The sequence below is a fragment of the Lutjanus erythropterus genome, chromosome 1 (assembly GCF_056507025.1).
Source record: "Lutjanus erythropterus isolate fLutEry1 chromosome 1, fLutEry1.hap2, whole genome shotgun sequence".
Lineage (NCBI taxonomy): Eukaryota > Metazoa > Chordata > Actinopteri > Lutjaniformes > Lutjanidae > Lutjanus > Lutjanus erythropterus.
This window is the reverse complement of record NC_139317.1, coordinates 29,704,342-29,725,946: the sequence shown is the minus strand read 5'-3', so window position 1 is coordinate 29,725,946 and position 21,605 is coordinate 29,704,342. Positions and strand designations below refer to the sequence as shown.

Genomic DNA, 21,605 nt, shown 5'->3' with positions numbered 1-21,605 from the left:
TCAATACAAGGCAATTAGTGTTTTGCTTACCAGTGATGTACTGCGCACAGAGAGGACTTGGAGCTTCCAAGTTCCTCTCATCAAGATTGGGGTAAGACAAAATGAAAGATTGGGTTTTCAAATTATGCCTTTGATTTTCCTCTTTGCACTAAATGTTCAGTCAAAGGCCCATCAGCAGGTGCATTAAGACTTTACCTCTGAATTTGTTGGTCACTGTCATTTGTGTTCATTTTCACAAGCACTTAACAACTTCAGTTGTATTAACTATTACATCAAATTTGTTATTTTATAATTGTGGTTATGAAACAGTTACAGTGTAGTTTGGGTCGTATAAAATGTCATAAAACTGCTAAATGATCAAGCAATGTTTAACTTAATGTCATACAATCATATACTAGTCCCTTTCTCATCCTAGTTTACTATATATAGGATTATATTTTGCTTCAGTATTGTGTTGTAGATGAATGTAGGCAGCTGTTTCTTGCTTTAACAGGGAAATAGTGGAGGTGTACTCAGGGATCCTGCCTGAGCTTCATGTCCAATCAGAGTGTCGCTGTCCTCCCAGTCACCCCAGAGTTCACCCTTTAGTTGAGAGGTACAGTATGACAACTTCTTATATATAAATAATTGTATTTAAACATTTTAGCATTATTAATATTTTTGCACTAGATGACTAAGCTGCCTTTTGTTATTCCTCAATGGCTCTCTAAAGTGTCACCCTTTAGAGTTACTGTTCGGTCTTTTACTGAGCACCAGTGTTCTCACAATTTAATATAACAGTTAACATTCCTAAAAACATAAACTCTTATTGTTAACAGATACTGCATTCCCAGTGGTATGGATGACACCACCAATGACAGAGTCTTAAGACTCAACCTTAATGCCCATCCACTCAGTTATATCAATGACCAGGACATGGGCACCACATGGCTTTCTAAGATCATGACTGCACAGGAACTGGACGAAGGAGTCACTATTACCATGGATTTGACTAATGGACAATACCAGGTAACACATCTAGTAATGCACACATGCAACCAAGAACATATACACACATTGTTATAAAGTAAAACCCCAATTCCAAAAAAGTTTATGTAAATGTGTCAAATTTAAATAAAAATGGAATGCAATGATTTGCAAATCACTTTCTATTTGTATTCATTTGAACACAGGACAAAGACAAGATATTTAATGTTCAAACTGATAGACTTCATTGTTTTTTGTAATTATATACTCATTTTGATGCCTGAAACAAAAAAGTTGAGACAGGGGCAACAAAAGACTTGGAAAGTTGTGCAATGCTCAAAAAAAACACCTATTTGGAATATTTGACAAGTAAACAGGTTAATTGATAACATGATATAAGGGGCATCTTCAAAAGGTTCAGGCTTTCACAAGCAAGGATGGGCTGAGGTTCACCACTTTGTGGAAAGCTGCATGGGTCCAACAGTTTAAGAACAATTTTTCTCAACACAAAACTGCAAGGAATTTGGGGATTTCACCAGCTACAAAACCAACTTTAAAAGCCTGTGATCTTTGACCCCTCAGGTGGCACTGCATTAAATTCTGCATTAAAAACCCTCAAAAACAAAACAAAAAAAACACAATAAAATTAATAAGTTTGAACATTAAATATACCCCTTTTATCCTTTTTTGTCAACACAGGGCAGTGTGAGACCTGCGTGAAACCCTGGTCTGGGTTGTCAGACAGTGTCAGATAACATTTGCTGATCCAGTCAGGTCGACAGCACATGTGGGTCATTCTGGGTCCTAGTGCTGTTTAAATGGTGTATCAGCTTCCATACCTGCTCATTCATTTTGTGGTTTGGTCACTCAGCTACAGTAAATTCTGTCTTTGTGGACTGTAGAGTTGAAAGGCTACAATACAAACACTGTACAGTATCTATCTGCTTGCACCTGTATGTGCAGCGGACAGTAGTTTCATCCTCTTACTAAGCACTGCAGCGAGAGACAGACGGGGGGCAGAGAGAGAGAGATTGGTGGATTTGGGCGTTGTCGACACTGGGGCTGTCAAAAGACTCGTCCCTCTTCTCTCTGAAGTGTGTATGTGAGTGTGGGCAGGATTTTGGGAGCTGTCCTGACGTGGTAGCTCAACTCAAGTCCCCAGATAAAAGACACTTTCTGAAGTTCGGGGTGTGTGTGTTAGCGTGTGTGCGTGTGGGTTTGCGCCACGGTAGTGGCTTAATGCGCTCCCTGCTGTGTAACCCAGTGTCCCAGCCCACACTGTAGTGGGCCAGATAACACTTAACACACATACCCACACCTACACACAGACACACACAGGGTTTATATGTTACAGGACATTACTTGCACATGTGTTTGTGTAAATATGTGTCTATTTGTTGTGTAAAGGCTGTCACTTTCCAACTAAACCTAAACTACTATGGTTTTGAGAATTACTATTGAGATGAATAAATATGTCTGACACAGTGTCAACAAACTCTGAACATTTAAAGCTTCACCACGGGACGATGTATTGCCAGTTTTTTTTACATTGTGTTACATTGTACAGGTCTACCTGTACTGTATATCTGTTTCTTTTCACGCTAACTCGTACCCCTTTCTCCTCCAGGTCTTCTATGTTATAGTTCAGTTTGGTGGCCTCTTGCCTGAGTCAGTTCTCATCCAAAGACAGAGGCTTGACCTGACAGAACTTGAGAGTGGCACCACTACAGACCAGCCCTGGTTGGACTGGCAGTATATGGCCAGAAACTGCAGTGTGTTTCAACTGCCGAACAACGGGCCTTTACTAAGACCAGACTCGGTCAACTGTCTGCAGCTGCCCAGGTAGGTACCATGTATGAATGTGTGGAAAAAAGTCAGTATTATTGACCTTATTCTATTACTATTCAAAATACACTGAATTAGAGAGGATAGAAAAATATATACTGTAAATATTTATATTTGTCTTTACATAATTTGAAACAATAATTTAAAAAGCCCAGACATATATGCTAAAGCTGGGCCTTAAGCTCATTTTAGTTCATGGGCCACATACAGCCCAGTTTCAGTGGTCCAGACTATCTATTAGTTGGGGCACACACGATTATTGCAGCCTTAAGCAGGCATGTCTTCACAAACTCACCCTCAGAGTAGGCTGTGGCTTGGATACTGATGCCACTTCTTTGACAGTAAAGTAGCTGGCTTCCACAGCAGCATTGCTGAGCTCTCAGCTATTACTGAAATAAGATTGCTGTTTCCTTAAAACTGCCAACAATTAATTTATTTTTTATGTTCCCCTCTCTTCTCTTCTTCAATTGTCTTTGCAAGTTCTTGTATTTTTTGCTTTGGTGAGTCTGATAGTGGCACCAAATATAGTCCTTGAGTACTGAAAGGTCCTGTGAAGGCACCAAGCACACTGGCTTCTCATTTATGTCTTTATAAAATAGGAAAACCACTCTCCTTTTTGACAAAGACATTTTCCATCAGTGGCTCCTGCATGAACAGTAGCCTACGCTTGACAGTGTTGCGTCATGTAGCTTGTGTTTAAGCATGTGGGATCTATGATAGCATATACAGCACAGGACCTGCTACTCTTATAAGGACAGCTAAAGCCCCAGTGGATAAATAAGGAAAAGCAGTTCATTTGCAATTTTACACTATATCACGACCAGTGGGCTGGATTGGACCCTTTGATGGGCAGGTCCTGGTCTATGGGCTGTATGTCGACACCCCTGCACGAAAGCATCAATATGAATACTGATGACTGAATTGATATGATTATACGTGTCTAAAAAAAATCTAACACAAAAACTTTGGGAAAAGTTTCCATGGGGTTCAAGTTGCTCAGTTGGTAGAGCGTGCACCTCATGGACTGAGGCTATCAGCCCCGGATCAGTTCCAGACTGTGTCCCCTTGCTGCATGTCATCCCCTCTCTCTCTACCCCCTTTCATTTCTTCCTTTAGCTGTCTCTGTATTAGCCCTAAAACATGATAAAAGGGTAGGTCTAGAGGTAGGTAAAATTAATTCATAAAAGGTTAACATTTTCAAATAGATGTCAACTGGACAATAGGACATTACACTTGGGTAGTATCATTGATCCTGTGGGAATCGGGGAAGGCAAATGCATATTTAGTGACTTGCAGGATGATCAGTGCTGTTGTTAAATTTTACTGCTTCATCAATCAGATAAAGATGTCTTTAGCCACAGGTTGATTCATCTAATTTAAAACTGCTTTGAATCCTCTATATGTAGAAAAGCTGAAATCAACTCCTCAAATAGTTTCATTCTGTCTGGGACATCCTCCCCAGAGCAGAGCCACATGTTTTTTCTGTATGATGCTATTGGATGACCATGGCCTCCAAGGCAGAGGCAATTACACAGAAATTACTGGCAAGGCTAAATAAAGAAGTATATGATCACACACACAAATGCACATTGATGCACGCATGTGTTTGTGTGTGCCAGTGCATGTACTAATACACAGAAATCAAAGGAAATCAGACACTTATCCAGTACACACATATGCAGTTAACACACACACATACACACTCTGGCACTCTCACAGTGATTTGGTTTATAAAGCTAACCACCTACAGCGCAGCCTTGGCACATGACCGCTAACAGGCTCTCGATTGGCACTAGACAGAGAATGGAGCTTGGAACATAGTGTTAACATACACACACAGTCTCACACACTAAATCTTGGCATAGCCGCTTGTATCGAGGCCTCGGTTGGCACTAGATGGAACAGGTATGAATAGATCACAGATCATGTAGTCATTGCTTATTTTTCACTTGACTGACAAATTATATCACATACAACCTTTCCTGGCACAGTTAGATGTATTAGTTAAATTGGCATGAGAGCAAGTGAACCTCACTTTGGCAACATAATAACACACTCTGTGACATTAGTGGTTTATAATTATATCAAAAAGAGCAGTCTTTGATCTTGCAAGATTTATGTTTTTTTATCTCGTTAGATTTATTTAATCCCGCCAGAGACAGTACCTCCTCAGAGCCCGCTGGAGTGTCTGGCAAGATAAATTTAAGCACGCCTCAGTCATTTCAGGTGTTTTCTTGCCAGTCAATTAGAGTGCTGCTCCAGGAATGCTGTTAGTGATCCTTTTGCATCTTGTCTACATGTACAGAAACAAGAGACAAGCTAACTGATATTTTTGTGAGATGAACAGCTTTCCCCATAGCAATATATGGCACTCCAGGTTTTAGAATAACTGGTTCAAACAAGCAAGGTGTGAATACACCTGTAGATACACGTTAATCTATGGCTAACATTCAAATCGTTTTCATTTCTTTTTTTCTACAGCGATTGCTGTAACAGTGAAATAAAGTATGTACGTATGGTGCTCTTACAGCTGTAGTATCACTACAGTTCAGATCTGGAATTCAAGTCAATTCACAGAACATTTATAAAAAACATGCAGAATTCAACAAAATTTCTGCAAAAGAATCATTGTGGCTTGTACTGAATTGATATTGTTCATATGATTTTGTTTAGTTCTTTGTTTTTTCTCTCTCTCTCTCTTCTCTCTCTCCCTATATATATATGTGTGTATATATATATATATATATATATATATATATATATATATATGTATATATATATGTATATATATATGTATGTATATATATATATATATATATATATATATATATATATATATATATATATATATATATATATATATATACATATATATATATATATACATATTAAACCAGAAAACGAAAAATGAAAACATTGCAGCTGGAGTTTGTTTGGTCTTCAGTTACTTTAAACTGCAGGATTTCCCCCAGGAAATTTGTCAGAAGAGGCGGTAAGTGCCTCAATAAGTGACCTGACTAGAAGTTTTTGTAACCTTATCTATTAGTACGTAAGCACTCCAAACTCGGTAACACTAAACACATGTGCAAAGACACAAAGGATGCAGCACCAAAATAGACTTCCGTGGACACAAACAAACAGCACGTGCAATAGTGTGTGCACAGTGTTTATTGTATGTTTAAAGCTTGCCAAACATAAATACACACACATCTGCAAAAGAGAAGTGGCCTGAATAAGTCTTTTAGCATTACCTGAACATAAAGAGGAGGAGGCTGCTGAGGAGAGAAAGAAAGGAAGAAGGTAAAGGAGAAGGCTGTAGAGGTTAAAACAGAATAATAGTAGTTTTAGTCCCAGTCATTGTACTTGTATTGTATGTTCTGCTGTGCTGTAGATACAAATATTCAGATTTTGTAGTTTTAAAAACTCTGAAAGCAATATATCAATGCATAGTATTTCTTTTTTCCACATAAACATATAACATAAATATCTGTCTTGATACGGAATACACACCAAAAGCGGGACATATTTCATTTGACTGTGTCTGTGCTCTCTGGTGGATAGAGAGTGTAATGTTGACACTTTTTTAGATTTTTTCAGAGTGTTTGTTGTCTCTGTGCTGTAGGTTCTTGTAACTTAATCAGCCAACAAATACACAAATACTGATTTCTCTCCAATAAGTTGATATTGGCCTGGCTGATTTACTGGTCTGGCTCTATTTTACACCACTTATTATATCTGAATGTTGCTACACCCCTGCACACTGCTTAATTGAGTATTTTTTAAATATATGTGTATATGTTTCTTGTGTTCCAGTGACGTGCCCTTCTCAGGAGGTAACATCACATTCAGCCTGCTGACCCCAGAGCCAAACCTGAGGCCCGGCTATAATGACTTCTACAACAACCCTGCCCTGCAGAAGATGGTACATGCCACTCGGGTCAGGATACACCTGAGAGGACAGTACCACACCAGAGCAGCCGGGGTGAACCAGAGACACAGATATTATGCCATCAATGAGGTCACCATCAGTGGCAGGTGAGGAGTTGTAAATATTAATACAGAGATCCACTGTATCTCAGTATCTGTTTCTGAAAGTTGTTGATGGTGTTTAAGTTGTAGTCATTAGAAAAGTTTCTTCAGGATGTGAAAAGCTAGGGTTTGTCTTGAAATACTTAAATTTCACACCAAGAATAAGAACTTTGAAATGCCATACTTCAAATGTAATGAAATTGAAATTCAGGCACTTGCGGGCATGACAACGAATTTAAGTGTCTTCATATATTTCTGTGAGTGTTCACAAATTCACAAATTAATGTAGAGGTACCACCATATGAAGCACAATTCATATTTTGTTTGTTAACAGTTACTTCTGTCTCTTGTCAAAATCGTATTTAAGTGGTGTAATTGGTTGAAAGAAACACTTGAAGATCTTTTCAGTGTTGATTTATTAAAAATGTGTGAGCACAGACCGACATCTAGAAAAAATATTTTGACACAGACTGTTGAGTTTCGGCAGAGCTTTCTGAGAGTAATTGTGAACACATCTCTTCATTAGACTGACAGAGTGACTGTTTTTTATGACTGTGGTAATTATAGGATTATGCAGGAGGCAATCATCTCTAACTCTTTCTCTCCCTCCCCCCTCCCTCTAAGCTGTTTTAATTAGTAGCTTGTTACACTGAAGTAGGAGAAACAGAGATTTAGAGCTGCTGAAATCTCATCTGTGCATTCTTCATCCCTCCCCGTCTTCTCTCTTTCATTCTTATTCCATCTCTTCTCTCTTCATTCTTTATAAACCATGTAAATAGGCGCGTTGGGAAGACAGTGTGCTCATAACTTCAGTATGTATATCTTTGTAGGTCTGCATTCATGTCATGTTTTAGAGCAAACTCCCTTTTATATCACATTACATTACTGCATTATATTGTAGTATAGAAATGTCACTTTTTTCATAAAACTTTGCAGTATTTAAATATAGAAAGTGTTAGTATATTGTATTCATAGTGATGTTTATTAAAAATATTGGGTTATTAGTGTGGCATATTTAGGCTAGAAGGCTATTGTATGTATTCAATATATTTACTATCACAACCTGTGTACTTTTTATCCATAAGGTATCTTAAGAACAACCTAAAGATATTTCAGTGTAATAATTGCATCAAAACATACATTACGGGATACGACATTGCATTTCCTTATGGAAGAAAAGGGTGATAATGCTACTATTGCCCCACTCAGGGTAAAAGGTCCCTGTCATGACCTCTGCTGATACTCTGTCTTGAATTGTTGTGTCTTTGTTGTTTGTACACTTTTTTCAGTTTTACTTCAGTGGAGAAGTAAAAGCCAACAAATTTAAGACGTGGGCCATCAAAAATCAGAAATGTTGAACCAAAAATGGAGAAAATTATTGATTAAACCAGTTTCTAACAGTAAATGGTATAAAGAGCACAAGAGGTGAAAGGATACAGAGGGAAGAATGAAAGAGAGAAAGCAACAATCTGAATATCTGAAAAAAATAAATAAATAAATAAAAAAAATCAAATGACTGTCTTGACCAACAACTGACAAAAACCCGGACTTAAATGTGTATCCTCATTCTACTGGTATAGGAAAGCATACCTGAATAAAGGTCCGCTCTTCGTGTTCACAATACATACATAATGGTCAGTGCAGAATGATTGTCCATAGGACTGTGTGTGTGTGTGTGTGTGTGTGTGTGTGTGTGTGTGTGTGTGTGTGTGTGTGTGTGTGTGTGTGTGTGTGTTTGTGTGTGTGTGTGTGTGTGTGTGTGTGTGTGTGTGTGTGTTTGCGTGCATGAGAGAGAGACAGAGAGACAGGGCTGTCTGCTACATGTTATGTTGCTCTAATAATTCTCAGGATGGCATTTATAAATGTTGAATGGGAACTTCCTAATGCCTCACCTGCTGTTTCATGGACAGGGATGGAGGTGGTGGCAACAGAAACTTTGAAGGAGGGAGAGCGTCTGTCATGTTGTCTGCCTACCTTTGTGTTGTTGGATTTGTGTTTTGTTTTTTTTATGTGTAATGAGAAATAAAATATTTTAATGATGAATTTGTACAATTTAGTTTTGAGGTTCTGCCATACTGATCTTTCCCTCCTTTTTGTCATCTGGCCAGATGTGAGTGTCATGGCCACGCTGACCACTGTGATACCAGTGTGACACCCTACCGCTGTCTGTGTCTGCCTGAGAGCCATACAGAGGGAAACAATGTGAGTAACAAATGTGATCACAAAAGCTTTTAAAACCAGTTTGTAATGTTAACCTCATTAGTACATGTGATGCAGTAGTGGACCTCACACACACTCTGTGTTGTTGTTTTATACAGCATGTTTTGTTATTAGGGGGTCAAGCTGCCACACACAAGTTCCACCTATTTACACACAAATGTATGATTACACTGATTTGCTTTTCCTGGGGAATCTTACTCCCAGTTATCAATAGATCCAGATATTCAGTATCAGATAGCTCATATTACATTGAAGCATACAGACACAGACACACACATATGCACACACACTGAGCACAGAGGAGTCCCCTGGGGAGAATCTCCTCATGGTCTTAATTAAGCAGTTTCCCTCTTAACGACATGGAGAGGACTTCTCTAATAAATTACACACACACACACACACACACACACACACACACACACACACACACACACACACACACACACACACACACACTCTCCCTCTTGTAAAATAATTTTGCCCTTCTTTTTGTCTAGTTTTATTCTATTTTATTTCTCATTTGCTGTGGAATTTAGTAAGTGCCACTGATTACAGTATTTTTGGACACATGCTGTATATCAGCATCAGGCGGTTCTGATTTGAACCTGATGTTTTAGTTAATGGACAGCTATCAGTGCAGTCAGGCTGCTTAATAAGGCAGTCCACTGTATGTTGTTAAAGTTGTAAATAACATCTGACATCAGCCCTGTTGGCACAGGACTCCTGTAAGGGTTTTGTGATTTATGATAACTGAATATGTGGTGTCTGCCAGAGTGACCTAAATCTCAGACATTTTCAATAAGATTTACAGTAGGTCGCTTCTAATAAGTCTAATAGTCCTCACTTGTTTTCTTCATTTGAAAAAAAAAGATCCACTTAAAGCTGGAAAGAGTGTAACTGAGCTGTCTGAATGCTAACTACAAAAATTAAATGTAGTTACCTTTTATGTAAACAAAAACTTATAAACATTAAAATTAAACAACCATTCCATTCTGCCTTGTTAGTGCACCAGAACATTTCTGGAGTTTAAACAGACATTTCATGTAATGTAGATATTCTCAACTCATCAGAATAAGGACCGTACAGAACAAAATGTGATTCATTCTCAACAATTCACACAACCTGTTGTCTTCTTGGATAGTTTTAAATCTTCTAATTTCAAGGCTAAGGCTGTCACAATATATCTATGTCCAGTATTTATGATAACCATGCTATTTTAAAACATGATCTAAAACATTCAGCACCTCATAAACATACTGTCTGCTCTTAAAACTCTTCCTTTTCTTTCTTTTATTTGAACCCCCCTTCTCTACACACACACACACACACACACACACACACACACACACACACACACACACACACACACACACACACACACAGTGACAAAAGGTTGATTAAACAAAATTAAAGATGAATTTGATCAGTAGCTTTACATGTATATATGTATTGCTCCCTCAAAAATGGCATGAATCTCTTTAGCCCGTGGAGAATTGTATGGTTTAAAAAAATAAATAAATAATCCTTAAACTCAGTTTGAAGTCTGCATGAATTAGTGAAATCCTGTGTAAACCAGCTCTTAATGCATAACAGTTTGACATTTGAGCTAAAACATCATGATTGATCACAAGTCAAAAGCATCTTTTTTCCTTTAACAGCTGATTACGTTTGCCTCCAGTCACTTATAGCAAATTTTCACACACTGGTACGCTGCAGAATGTCAGCCTCTGATTTGATTTCAGACTTTGATGTTAACCACCACCTCAGGACTGGGCCTTTGCTTGCAACAAAGCTAACACAGCTTGCCAGGTAATAGTGGGCATCACCCCAACAAAGGCCGTAGTCGGTCAGCAGTGAAAAGTTCAGTATGACTGCTCCACCTCACTGTAGCACAGGACAGCCTACATTATTCACTACTTATGTATCATTCATACACCCGTGTCGGAGTATTAGTGTGTGTGTGTGTGTGTGCGCGCGTGTGTGTGTGTGTGTGTGTGTGTGTGTGTGTGTGTGTGTCTGTCTGTGTGTGTGTTTTTCAGACAGAGGCTACAGGGGACATCAATAGAGAAGTACAGCTGTCAACCAGCAGCTGTTCAATTGCTTGTCTTGCTTACTCTCAAACTGAAATAACAAACACCCTCCTACACAGTGTCTTACGTTTAAGTTTCTTCTCTCACATGAACTCCAGACTGAAATAATAGTTATCTTAGAATGCACTTCTACACACACGCACACACATACAAAATAATTGAATATTGTCAGATACCTACAATTATGAAGACTAGTTCAGAAAAAAAACATCTCTTTGCCCCTTTTTTTCTTTTTCTCACCCTTTCTATTTCTCTTTTTATACATCACTTTTCTCTTTCCTCTCTCTCTAGGTCCCTGTCCCACCTCCATCCTCTTCTCTTTGTCGATCACTGTCTCTCTCTCTCATACTCTGTCTTTCTCTCCGGGGTCTCAGTTTAAATAATGTCTCAAATCGACTAGAACAATGACATTCCCTCAGCATGCATCTCTAATCAGCTCTCTTTCTCTCTCTGTTTGTCTTTCGCTTCATTTCACTCTACTCCCCCTCACTCTTTATTGCCTCGCTTTCTAAGTATTTAATTCATTCCTGTTTGCTTCTGTTTCTCATGTTTCATCCCTTGCTTTCCTCCGTTTTTCTTCCCGTCTTGTGTATTTCTCTTCTCTCGATCTGTTTCTTTCCTTCTCACTCACATAAAATAGCTCTTTTGTGTTAGAGAGATGGAAATAAGCAATATGGGTATATTTGTGTGTATGTGTCTGGTAGTGTGTATGTTTTATGTAAATTAATCTCTACAAGAGCTATGCTTCTGTGGAAGACATTAGCGTGTAAAGGAGTGTGTGCAGCATGTGTATGTGTCTGTAAATAGTCCTTTCTGTGTGATCAGCCTTGTGTGTGCACGTGTGTGTGTGTGTGTGTGTGTGTGTGCCTGTGTGCACTTTTCTTCCAAACCTGTCCATGTCATCTCTCTGAGTGAATATTCAGGACCTTTCTTCTGTCTCTGTAATATTGGAGCATAAAAGGCTGTGGGGAATATTAGCGTTTAATATTGCATGCGTTCTGTTGACTCGGATCGGCCTAGCACCATGACGGATGTTGTACTAATCTGCAGAATTTCCACAGTGACATTAAAGTGACAGAAATGCTCAGACATGTGTCAAGATGATCAACGGGGGCCTCGGAAGACACACACTTAAACTCTCACACACACACTTAAACGCGCGCACACAAACGCACACACTCTATCCCCACTTTCTCACTCTGTCTTTTGATTCTTTCTTATGTGCACTCTGTGTCAGACTTGATCTCTCATTCTGTCACTCTGTGTCTGGATTCAGTCATGTCTGAAAGCTATATCATATATTGTATTGTACATCACGTCACACACTCTATTTTTTGTCTCGGTCATTATAAGAATAGCATTTTGGGGGAATTTAAGTGGCTTCAATATAAGTGTTTTAGAAGTAAAAAATGTAATTTGTAAGATTCAGAAATAACCGACACTACCTTTCCTTTCTTTTAAGCCAGGTTGTGTGTCTTAGTCCACACCTGAAGGTACGGGGCATAGTAACATCAGACTGTGTGTAGCTGGAGGCTGATTTGACTGTGGCCATCATTGAACAAATTGTGTGAATGTTAGTGTGTGTGTGTGTGTGTGCATGTGTTTATGTGCGTTGCCACAGGATTTGAAGACAAGCAGTGATCATTTTCATATTGTAATACAAACTTTCCCTTTAAAGGATAGTTTGGAGTATTTTATGTGGGGTTGTATGAGATACTTATCAATTGTCGGTGCATTACTTAAAGTAGATGCTAATTCACATGCCATTAGTTTGGAGAAGCAAAGAGGAGTACCAGTAAAGAAGCTAAGCAATGAATTGCTGTCGACAGGGTCACCAAAAAAAAAAAAAAAGCCATTTTAGCCACTTATAAAAGGTCCCTCTAAAAAAAATCTGTATCAATTTAAGTGTACAATGTATTTTGAATATTTTCACCACTTTACTTTCCCATCAACAGCTTTCCCAACTTTCCCAACAGCTTTATCAGATGGGAAACTGTTACATAAGACAAATATCACTCTCTCCAAACCAGACAAACTCTATGGGTGAAATCAGTAATTTTACCTCACAGAACATGGGAGGATCTACTGCTGCCTCAGTCTGTTAGTTTATTTATGTTATTGTGTGACTTCAGTGAATCCAAACTATCCTTTTAAATCAACCAATTCACACAAAAATACAAGCAAACTAACAGATTGAGGCAGCGATAGACCCTCCCATGTTCTGTAATGTAAAATGACATTGGTTTTGCCAATGGAGTTTGGTTGGTTTAGAGAGTGATATCAGTTTACATAACACTGTTTACTTAGCTTCAGTGCTGGTACTCCTCTCTGCTTCTCCAAACTTTGGGCTTGTCGACCACCTTTCTTCTTCAGGTAATACAAAGGTTATTGATAAGTACCTCATACAGCCTCACTTAAAATAATCTGAACTATCCCTTAAATTGCGTTTAAGATTAAAACTAGGCAATGAATAGTAGTAATGGTATCATGCAGAGGTTTGTGATTTGTGGGAATTTTTGGTTGGTGTAATGTACATCAACTCTGAAATGGAGACTTTGTGCGTGTTTCTCTGTTTGCATCTGTGTGTGATAGATATTGATGGCTAGTGACATTAAGTAGCATTGTTCAGGATCTCTGTTGCTAAAGTCTGCCTCAGCAGCAGATTTTCACCTACGCCGGGGTTAACCGGGTTAACTTCAGATACACACAATATGCCTGTGTGCACACAAACATGCTCATGCACACTCACACGCCAGTGGCACAACCTTTCCAGTGAGAGCGTGAAATTGGTCATGGCATTTAGGATAAGATGAGTTGCCCCAGCAGATTAACACACACAACATAACACGCACACACACACACACACGCATGCACGCGCACACACACACACACACACACACACACACACACACACACAGATGCTTGTGACAGGCCATCTGAATGTCCACATATCCATTAGTGTAGGCTCCTCACTCAGCAGGTTTTGTCGAAACATTCAGAGTGAAAATAAAATGTTATCCTTTACTCTGCAACACAGTCCAGCACACACACACACACACACACACACACACGCACACGTTCATATCTTTTATGCATTGGACCTGACTGGCAAAACAAGTCACAGAAGATGTTTTTCAGTGACAAATTAACAACTCTGTCAATTTATGAATAAACCAATAAGTGCATAACTTGCTGTAAATTCTGCTTTCATCTACTGAACTACTAATAGTGTCCATAAGGGGATATTGCAGATTATTTGATGTGGGATTGTATGAGGTATTTATCAATAGTTTGGGTATTACCTACAGATGCTGGTCGGCATGCTCCCAGTTAGGAGAAGCAGAGAGGACCACAAGCACAGAAGCTAAACGATGATCATGGTGAATCAGCAGCACAAGGTGTTTTAGCCATCAAAAAAACAAAACAAAACAAATCAACATGAAGAACAAGAAAATTTACCTTGCCATCAGACAGCCTTTTCCGACAGAAAACAACTGTTATATAAGCTAAATATCCCTCTCTCCAAACCAACCAAACTCATAATTTTACTCTGTACAACATGAAAGGGACTAGTTCAACACTACCTCAGTCTGATTACTGATTTTGTCTATGGAGTTTTGTTGGTTTGTAGAAAGTAATATTTGGCTTATGTAACAGTGGTTTCCTGTTGGAAAAGGCTGTCTGACGGCAAGCCAAAGTTGTGAAAATATTCTAAATATTAAAATAGAGTACACTTAATCTTAAATTGCTAAAATACATTTTGCTGTTGACCCCATCTACAGCAGTATATCACTTAGCTTCAGTGCTGGTACTCCTCTTTTCTTATTCAAACTGCAACCCCATGTCAGAAAACCTGAACTATCGCTATGTCTTTTCATGCCACCATTTGAATTTTTGTGATTTAATTCTGACTGAAAGTTTAAAGTAAATTACAAAGTAAACACAATTTAGAAAACATGTTAGTCTGCAGTGTCTCACTTGTTTTAATCAAGAGTCAAGAGTCAGACGATAAAGTACTGACAGAGGTGCCTTGTCATCAGTACAACACACTAAGTTAGTTTTCTAATGTTCTCCTTCGCTACATTACAATATTACATAGGACTGACTATTTGCAGGAATAAAAGCAATAGAAGTAAAACAATGTACACTCAATCTATGGTATGTGCTGTTCTTTTTTTACCACTGGTGCTGTGTGTGGATGATGGCGCGCCATCAAAACCTTTTGTATGAAGAAGAGAATGAACGTGTGCAGTTTTCTTTTAACTCCCAAACACCGGTCCCTCGACTAATTAGCAGGCTGGGAGAGAGGGAAGGTAACGCAATGTTGAATGAAAAGAAAAGAGACGGAGGAAAAAATCCTCTCCCTTTCATTTGGTATGTTAATATTTCCTGCTCACATACTCACCGTGGCTATGAGAACAAGCGGTTGGGGGACGGTAGAGACAGGGGGAAGCGAGTGAGGAAGGGGAGAGGTGGGAAGCCCAGAGAGATGTACAGAGTGATTTGTTTTTCAGAAAGAGAGGAGATGGAAGAGGAAGGAAGGGTGGGAAGATGGAGGAGGCACAGAGGCAGAGGAGACGAAAGAGGAATGAAAAGGGAGGGAGATATGGGAGTGGAGAACTTACTACATCTCGCTCTTCAACTCATCCCCAGCGGATGAGACGAAGAGTGAGATGTAGGGAGAGCTTTCTGTTCGAAGTGCCGAAAGAAAAGTACCTTTGATATGTGAACCGTTTTGGGGCACAGAGCAGCAGACAGACAGGCAGGCAGGCACAAAGACAGATGGGCAGAAGGAGAGAAGCAGCACGGACCAACAGAGAGGCAGGTAGTTACTGTAGGTGTGACATCAGATAAATCTGAAGCCAAACACCATGACAGACAGGCAAGACAGAGACAGACAGAACAAACAAACAAACAGGTACATGCAAACATCCCTGTACTCCTATGGAATTACATGTCCCAAGACAGACTCTCCTGTGTGTGTGTATGTGAGTGTGTGTGATGTCTCTTTTCATCTGGTGTTTGTGTGTATTGGTATGTGTGTGTATACATTATGTCTCCAGAGAATCTCCTGCTGCTTCATTAGATCCTGTTAATAATCACCCAACAGGGAGCAGTGCTCTGGACACACATGCACACACACACCCTATCAAATATACAGATAGGCAACACTTTAGATATTGTTTGTTCTGTGGAGAGGAAGTGTATGTGTCTTCTTTGAGAAGACAGTCCATATTTCCTAACTGTTTTCAAATTTTCTTTGTTAGTGTAATTATGTTTGGTCTCAGCAGTGACAAAATTCTGAGATATTCTAGTGTTAAATTAGAAGAATGGGCCTCGGTCACTTAGAATCAGAAAAGAAAATTGAGTAATTTACATGGTAAATACCAGAAATATATTATTCTGTTGTATATATGAATTATGTTTTTCAGTGGTTTGCTAAAATCTAAAGTCATAAAAGACTCTCCAAGGAGGTTTTGACCACTAGTAGCCAGTGGTGGTTGCCTTGGTCCAGACCTTCAAATCCACCCACTCCACTGAGTTGACTGTGATGAGCTGACAGTTCAGTCTGATATTGAGCTTGAACTTCACCTTTCTCCCTGGTCAGCTCTATCTGTTTCCTCTTGTTATGTCTTTTGATGTCATTTTTGTCTTGTTAGGTTCGTCTTGCAGGATGTGCATTGATAGATACACCAAAGAATTATCTTCTCTATGTGTTACTGTTTACTGTCCCAGTATGTTTGGAAGGCAGCACGCAATGATGCAAAATAAAAATCATCAATAATTTCCCCCTTAATGCGTTAACGTTCAAGGAATGGTCCTGTTTTGAAAATATAAAGAGCAGAAAGAATCCTGAAACTTTTGTAATGTATTGATGAATGGGTCCCCATTTTGTTTGTATTGTGCAAGCATAAAGATGCACATGCACACATGCTAGCACACTGGCGATACACACTCCTGCCGCTGGTTTCCTGCTCTTCCACCGATCAACAGTTGGGGGTAGTAATTTGTGGAGAAACAGGGCAATGCGCCTACTAAGGCAGTGAATAAATACACGACAAATTCCACAGGATTTTGATAACTATTACATATGCTTTTGTTGCTTTTTTATGTCTTGTCCTCGGCCTTATGTTGCGTTGTAGCTACACATGAGGCCTTTTGTCTTCTTCACATACTACCATTATTATTATTTTCTTTTAATGATTTTATTATCCTCTGTCTTTGTCTTCTTCTTTTTCCGCTCCACATGTTTTGCACACTCACTTGTGGATTGTTTTCTCTGTCTGTTACTCATCTTTCTGTCCCTCTAGTCTTAATCTTTAGAACACAAAGGGAATATTTTTCTCATTTCTGTTCACATCAGTTTCCTGCATTTTCCCCTTCCTCCTCTCCCTTTCCTCTCGTATACAAAATAGGAGCCTTTTCCCCCTATTTCCATCCCCCCTTCCCCCTCTCCTCCCTCTGCCTCCTCCCCTCCTCTGTGTGTCATACATAATGGGCCCAGTGCAGGTCTGCATGTGTCACACATGGGAGGAACTCCTGTGTTTTTTAATACATTTTTAATCCCGCCATTTGATGCCCCCCTTGTCCACCATAATTTGTACTGACTGCTGAACAAAATCAAAGGGCTTGTACTTGCTGCTTCTCGCCTCTGCTGCTTTCTGCTACAGAAAAATGCATTTTTTATATCACTTTTTTCCCTTCCTCCTCCCCTACACACACCTTGCTATGTTTATTTTGACATGAAAGTGGGCCTGTGTGAGAGCCCTGGCTGTTGCAAGTCACTCCTCATTAGCGGTCTGATTTCCCTATGCTGTATGTGCGTGTGTGTGTAAATGTACTGGCTCCTTATTATATAGAAGAGAATACCTTTGTGTTTTCTATTCAGTTACGTGTATTCTTCTCCTCTCTCCTTAGATTTAGATTTACACGGACCGCTGATTTCTCTCTCTTTATATTTTCCCCTCTCTCTAATTCTGTGTCTCTGTTTCTCACTGTGTCTGTCTCAGTCTCTGTCTTTGTTCCATAAAACCAAGCATTTCACTTACCATGGGACCAGGTTTCTATGCACATACATGCACATACTAACAATTATTTTCAATAAATAAAAAATGATTTATAAAATTATTTTATACATTCCTTTCCTTGAGAAAGGATGTTTGTGTTGTTTTCACCAAAGTTGTAATTAATTTAAATGTATATGTTGTATTCCCACAGATGTTGAAGTGCCACTTACTGTGTTTGGGTCCTTGCGTGTGTCCAGTTCTATATATATCTAAACTTGCATCTACGGCTACTGTATGTTCACACTGCAAGCCTTAGTGCTCAGTTCGCATTAATTGCTGAGATCAGATTTTTTTTTTTGTTTGGCTATTCACATTATCTTTTAAATATGGCCAATATCAGATTCCAGTGTGAACTGGTCACAGGCCTGAACTGACTGGCATGTGCAAAAGAACAATAGCAAAGATGCCACATGCAGCACATTGTTATACGAAAGTAAACATGGAGGCCACTGAAGTCTGTGTTTACAGTTTCATTTGATGTGCAGTGGAACCAGCAAATTCATGAGAAGATGGCATGAGGATGAGGACAAAGAGAGACAAATTTTTAAATAAGGCTTTTTGTGGAGCAGTAGCTGCTGTTTCAACACAGAGGTGTGACTGAATGTGGAGTAAGATGTAAGTGGCTTCACAGACACAGATTTTATACGAAATTTCAGGGTGTCAAGGGACACTTTTAACTACATCTCTCTCCACAAGAGTCTTGCTGCAAGTCACTTCAGGGGAGTGAGTGACCTACAAATCGCATTAATTTGGATATGACAGTTGACATTGAGGTCATATTGCAAAAAATCTGATCTGTATCTGATGTAGGAAAGTGCCCCAAACCAGAATTAAAAAGATCAGATTCCACGTGATTTGTGTTGTTCACACTGTCATGAAAAAAGCCCAGATCTGAATCACATATGAGCAAAATATGTATTCATTAGTGTTAGAACATTGTCCAGTTCTTTCAGAAATTCTCTGATATTACAGCAAACAAAAAATCAGCTATTTAGATGTCTGCAAGCTGTGAAGAAAGTTAATTCAACAACTAACATTTATGACAGAAGGTCCAAACATAAGTTTAAATTATGCATGAATGAAGAAAATTATGTCTGTACTTACATACAATATGTAACTGTTTTCCACAGTGCCAGCGTTGTGCGCCTCTCTACAATGACAAGCCGTTCAGGTCAGGTGACCAGCTCCAGCCAATGAACTGCCGATCATGCCAGTGTCACGGCCACGCCCTCTCCTGTCATTACGATGTTGCAGCCGATGACCAACCAGATGAACACTACAGAGGAGGAGGAGGAGTCTGTGACGACTGCATGCACAACACCACAGGTATTGTGTTAGCAACGTAAGTTACAACATTTACAAAAAGGCAAAACAATTACAAACCAGTTGTCATAAGCTTTAAGATTTCACTTCTATCATTACAAGATGTTGAGATGGAAAATATCATATCATATATTGTTGTCATAAGTGTGTGCTGTTTTAGTTTTTTTCTTTTTTTTTGAGCACGAGTGTATAATTGATGTAAAAATAGATATTGATGAACACAGTTGTACACAAATCTATATTACAGTCTCAACAGATACTTTGAAAGGACTATTTTAGACAGTCTCAGTGACAGTAATGGAATAAAGAGATTCATGAGTTTTTCTCTGTTATGAATTTGATTAGAAGTGAGGGCAGTGGTTGTTTGGAGGGTGGTTTTGAAGTGTGTCATGCTGCTTAGCATGTCACATTTTCGTGATGTTGTGAAACCTTTCCCAATGAGACAAATTCTGCCTCTTTCTTTGACTTTCTTGCTCTATCTCACCCTGTTTCTGTGTCTCTTACTATCAGGTAAGAACTGTGAGCTGTGTATCAGTGGGTTTTTCAGGTGGGAGGAGTCAGATCCCACTTCACTTGATGTGTGTCAGCCTTGCGACTGTCACACTGGTGGAACAGTCAATGGCAGCACGACGTGTGCTCAGGTACACACCAACACAAACAGCAAATCATTTATAACCAGTGAAGCCCATGTGACTTCATTTTTGATTATTTAAATGTTTTTAAGTCAGTTGAAAACGTGTTTTCTTCTCTTCCTTGTATGCCCCTGTCTTCCTCTGTGTTTCTCACCTCCAGGTAGAAGGTCAGTGTCAGTGCAAGGTTGCAGTAACAGGTCGTCGGTGTGCAGACTGTTTGCCTGGCTGGTATGGTCTTCAAGCCTCAAATCCAAATGGCTGCATCCAATGTAACTGCAGTGAGCTTGGTGTCATCAGCAACTCTGCAATTTCCAGTTGCAACCAGGACACGGGGCAGTGCCAGTGTAAACCCCATGTCACAGGTAAACAGACGAACATGGTAGAAAACTTGATTTTGTTTATAAAAGTTGGAATCTCTGAGATTGTTTTTATGCCTCCACACTGGCAACAGCTGTGGCTGGAGGCCAAGTGTTTTCAGGTTGTCCATCCATCTGTCCATCTGTACAAACATCCACCCATCTATTCATCCATCCACCCATTCTCAGGAAGTTTTTCAGAGGTGGAACAAATGGTCCACTGCGACCTCATGGATGTCCCATTCTTATGATTGGAATGTCTCAAGATCCACTTGGATTCATGGATCAGCTGATAAGATTTGGGGTTCAAAGGTCAAAGGTCACTGTGACCTTTTGGGCCATAACTGAAGAATTCATACACAGATTATGACAAAAATTTCACAAAGATATGTAACAGGATAAAATAATGTGACGTGGAGATGGTGTGTTTCCCAGTTGAAATTATTCACCAGTATCATGCATGTCAATGAAAAAAAAAACACTTTTTATGAAATTCCTTCAAAATCTTTACTATATTTATCATATGAGTCTGGACAGACATGGATGCAAACTGCAACGTGACGGAGGGATACAGCTGTGAAGTGATATTTCTAGTTGGGTTGTATTTTGTTGACATGTTTGATGGTAGGTTGGCAGTTCTGTAGGGTTTTGCACGCCTCTCCAAATAGTTTCCATTACAAAATGTCCCCAAGTATTTAGTTGATAACTTGTGCTTTTCATTAGAACAGTTACTCTGTTTAATTGTCCAGTAATGGCGTCTTAATTAATACATAGGCGCAGCTGCTCACTGGGGTACACACAAAAGCAGAAGTGGATATACTAAATGGACGCACCAGAACAGGCATGTGTATACACACAGACGTAAACGCACACACATCCATATCCCAAAGTGTTTTGCCAGCCAAAATAAACAGGCTTTTCTGCTGGCGGTGCTTCCAGCCGTTGTGCTTCTCTTTGTGATAAATGGTTTCACTCTCTCCCCTGTGTGTCTTTGAAGAGCAGGCTCGTATGAAATGCAAAACCGGCCAACGCTCCTCAACTCAACGCATCATGGTTATTGCTAAGCCTCGCTATCAA

At 39.3% G+C, this 21,605-nt stretch overlaps 1 protein-coding gene across 1 annotated transcript in view; it reads left to right on the top strand.

Moving 5' to 3' along the window:
- The window catches only part of ush2a (Usher syndrome 2A (autosomal recessive, mild)), a 247,658-nt gene that overhangs the window by 30,087 nt on the left and 195,966 nt on the right, over positions 1-21,605 (top strand). Inside the window, exons 7-14 of the mRNA XM_084719301.1 lie at positions 494-595; positions 819-1,008; positions 2,594-2,808; positions 6,625-6,846; positions 8,949-9,042; positions 19,348-19,543; positions 20,051-20,181; positions 20,333-20,534. Coding sequence (XP_084575427.1) covers positions 494-595; positions 819-1,008; positions 2,594-2,808; positions 6,625-6,846; positions 8,949-9,042; positions 19,348-19,543; positions 20,051-20,181; positions 20,333-20,534 — 1,352 coding nt within the window. The remainder of the gene's footprint in view (positions 1-493; positions 596-818; positions 1,009-2,593; positions 2,809-6,624; positions 6,847-8,948; positions 9,043-19,347; positions 19,544-20,050; positions 20,182-20,332; positions 20,535-21,605) is intronic.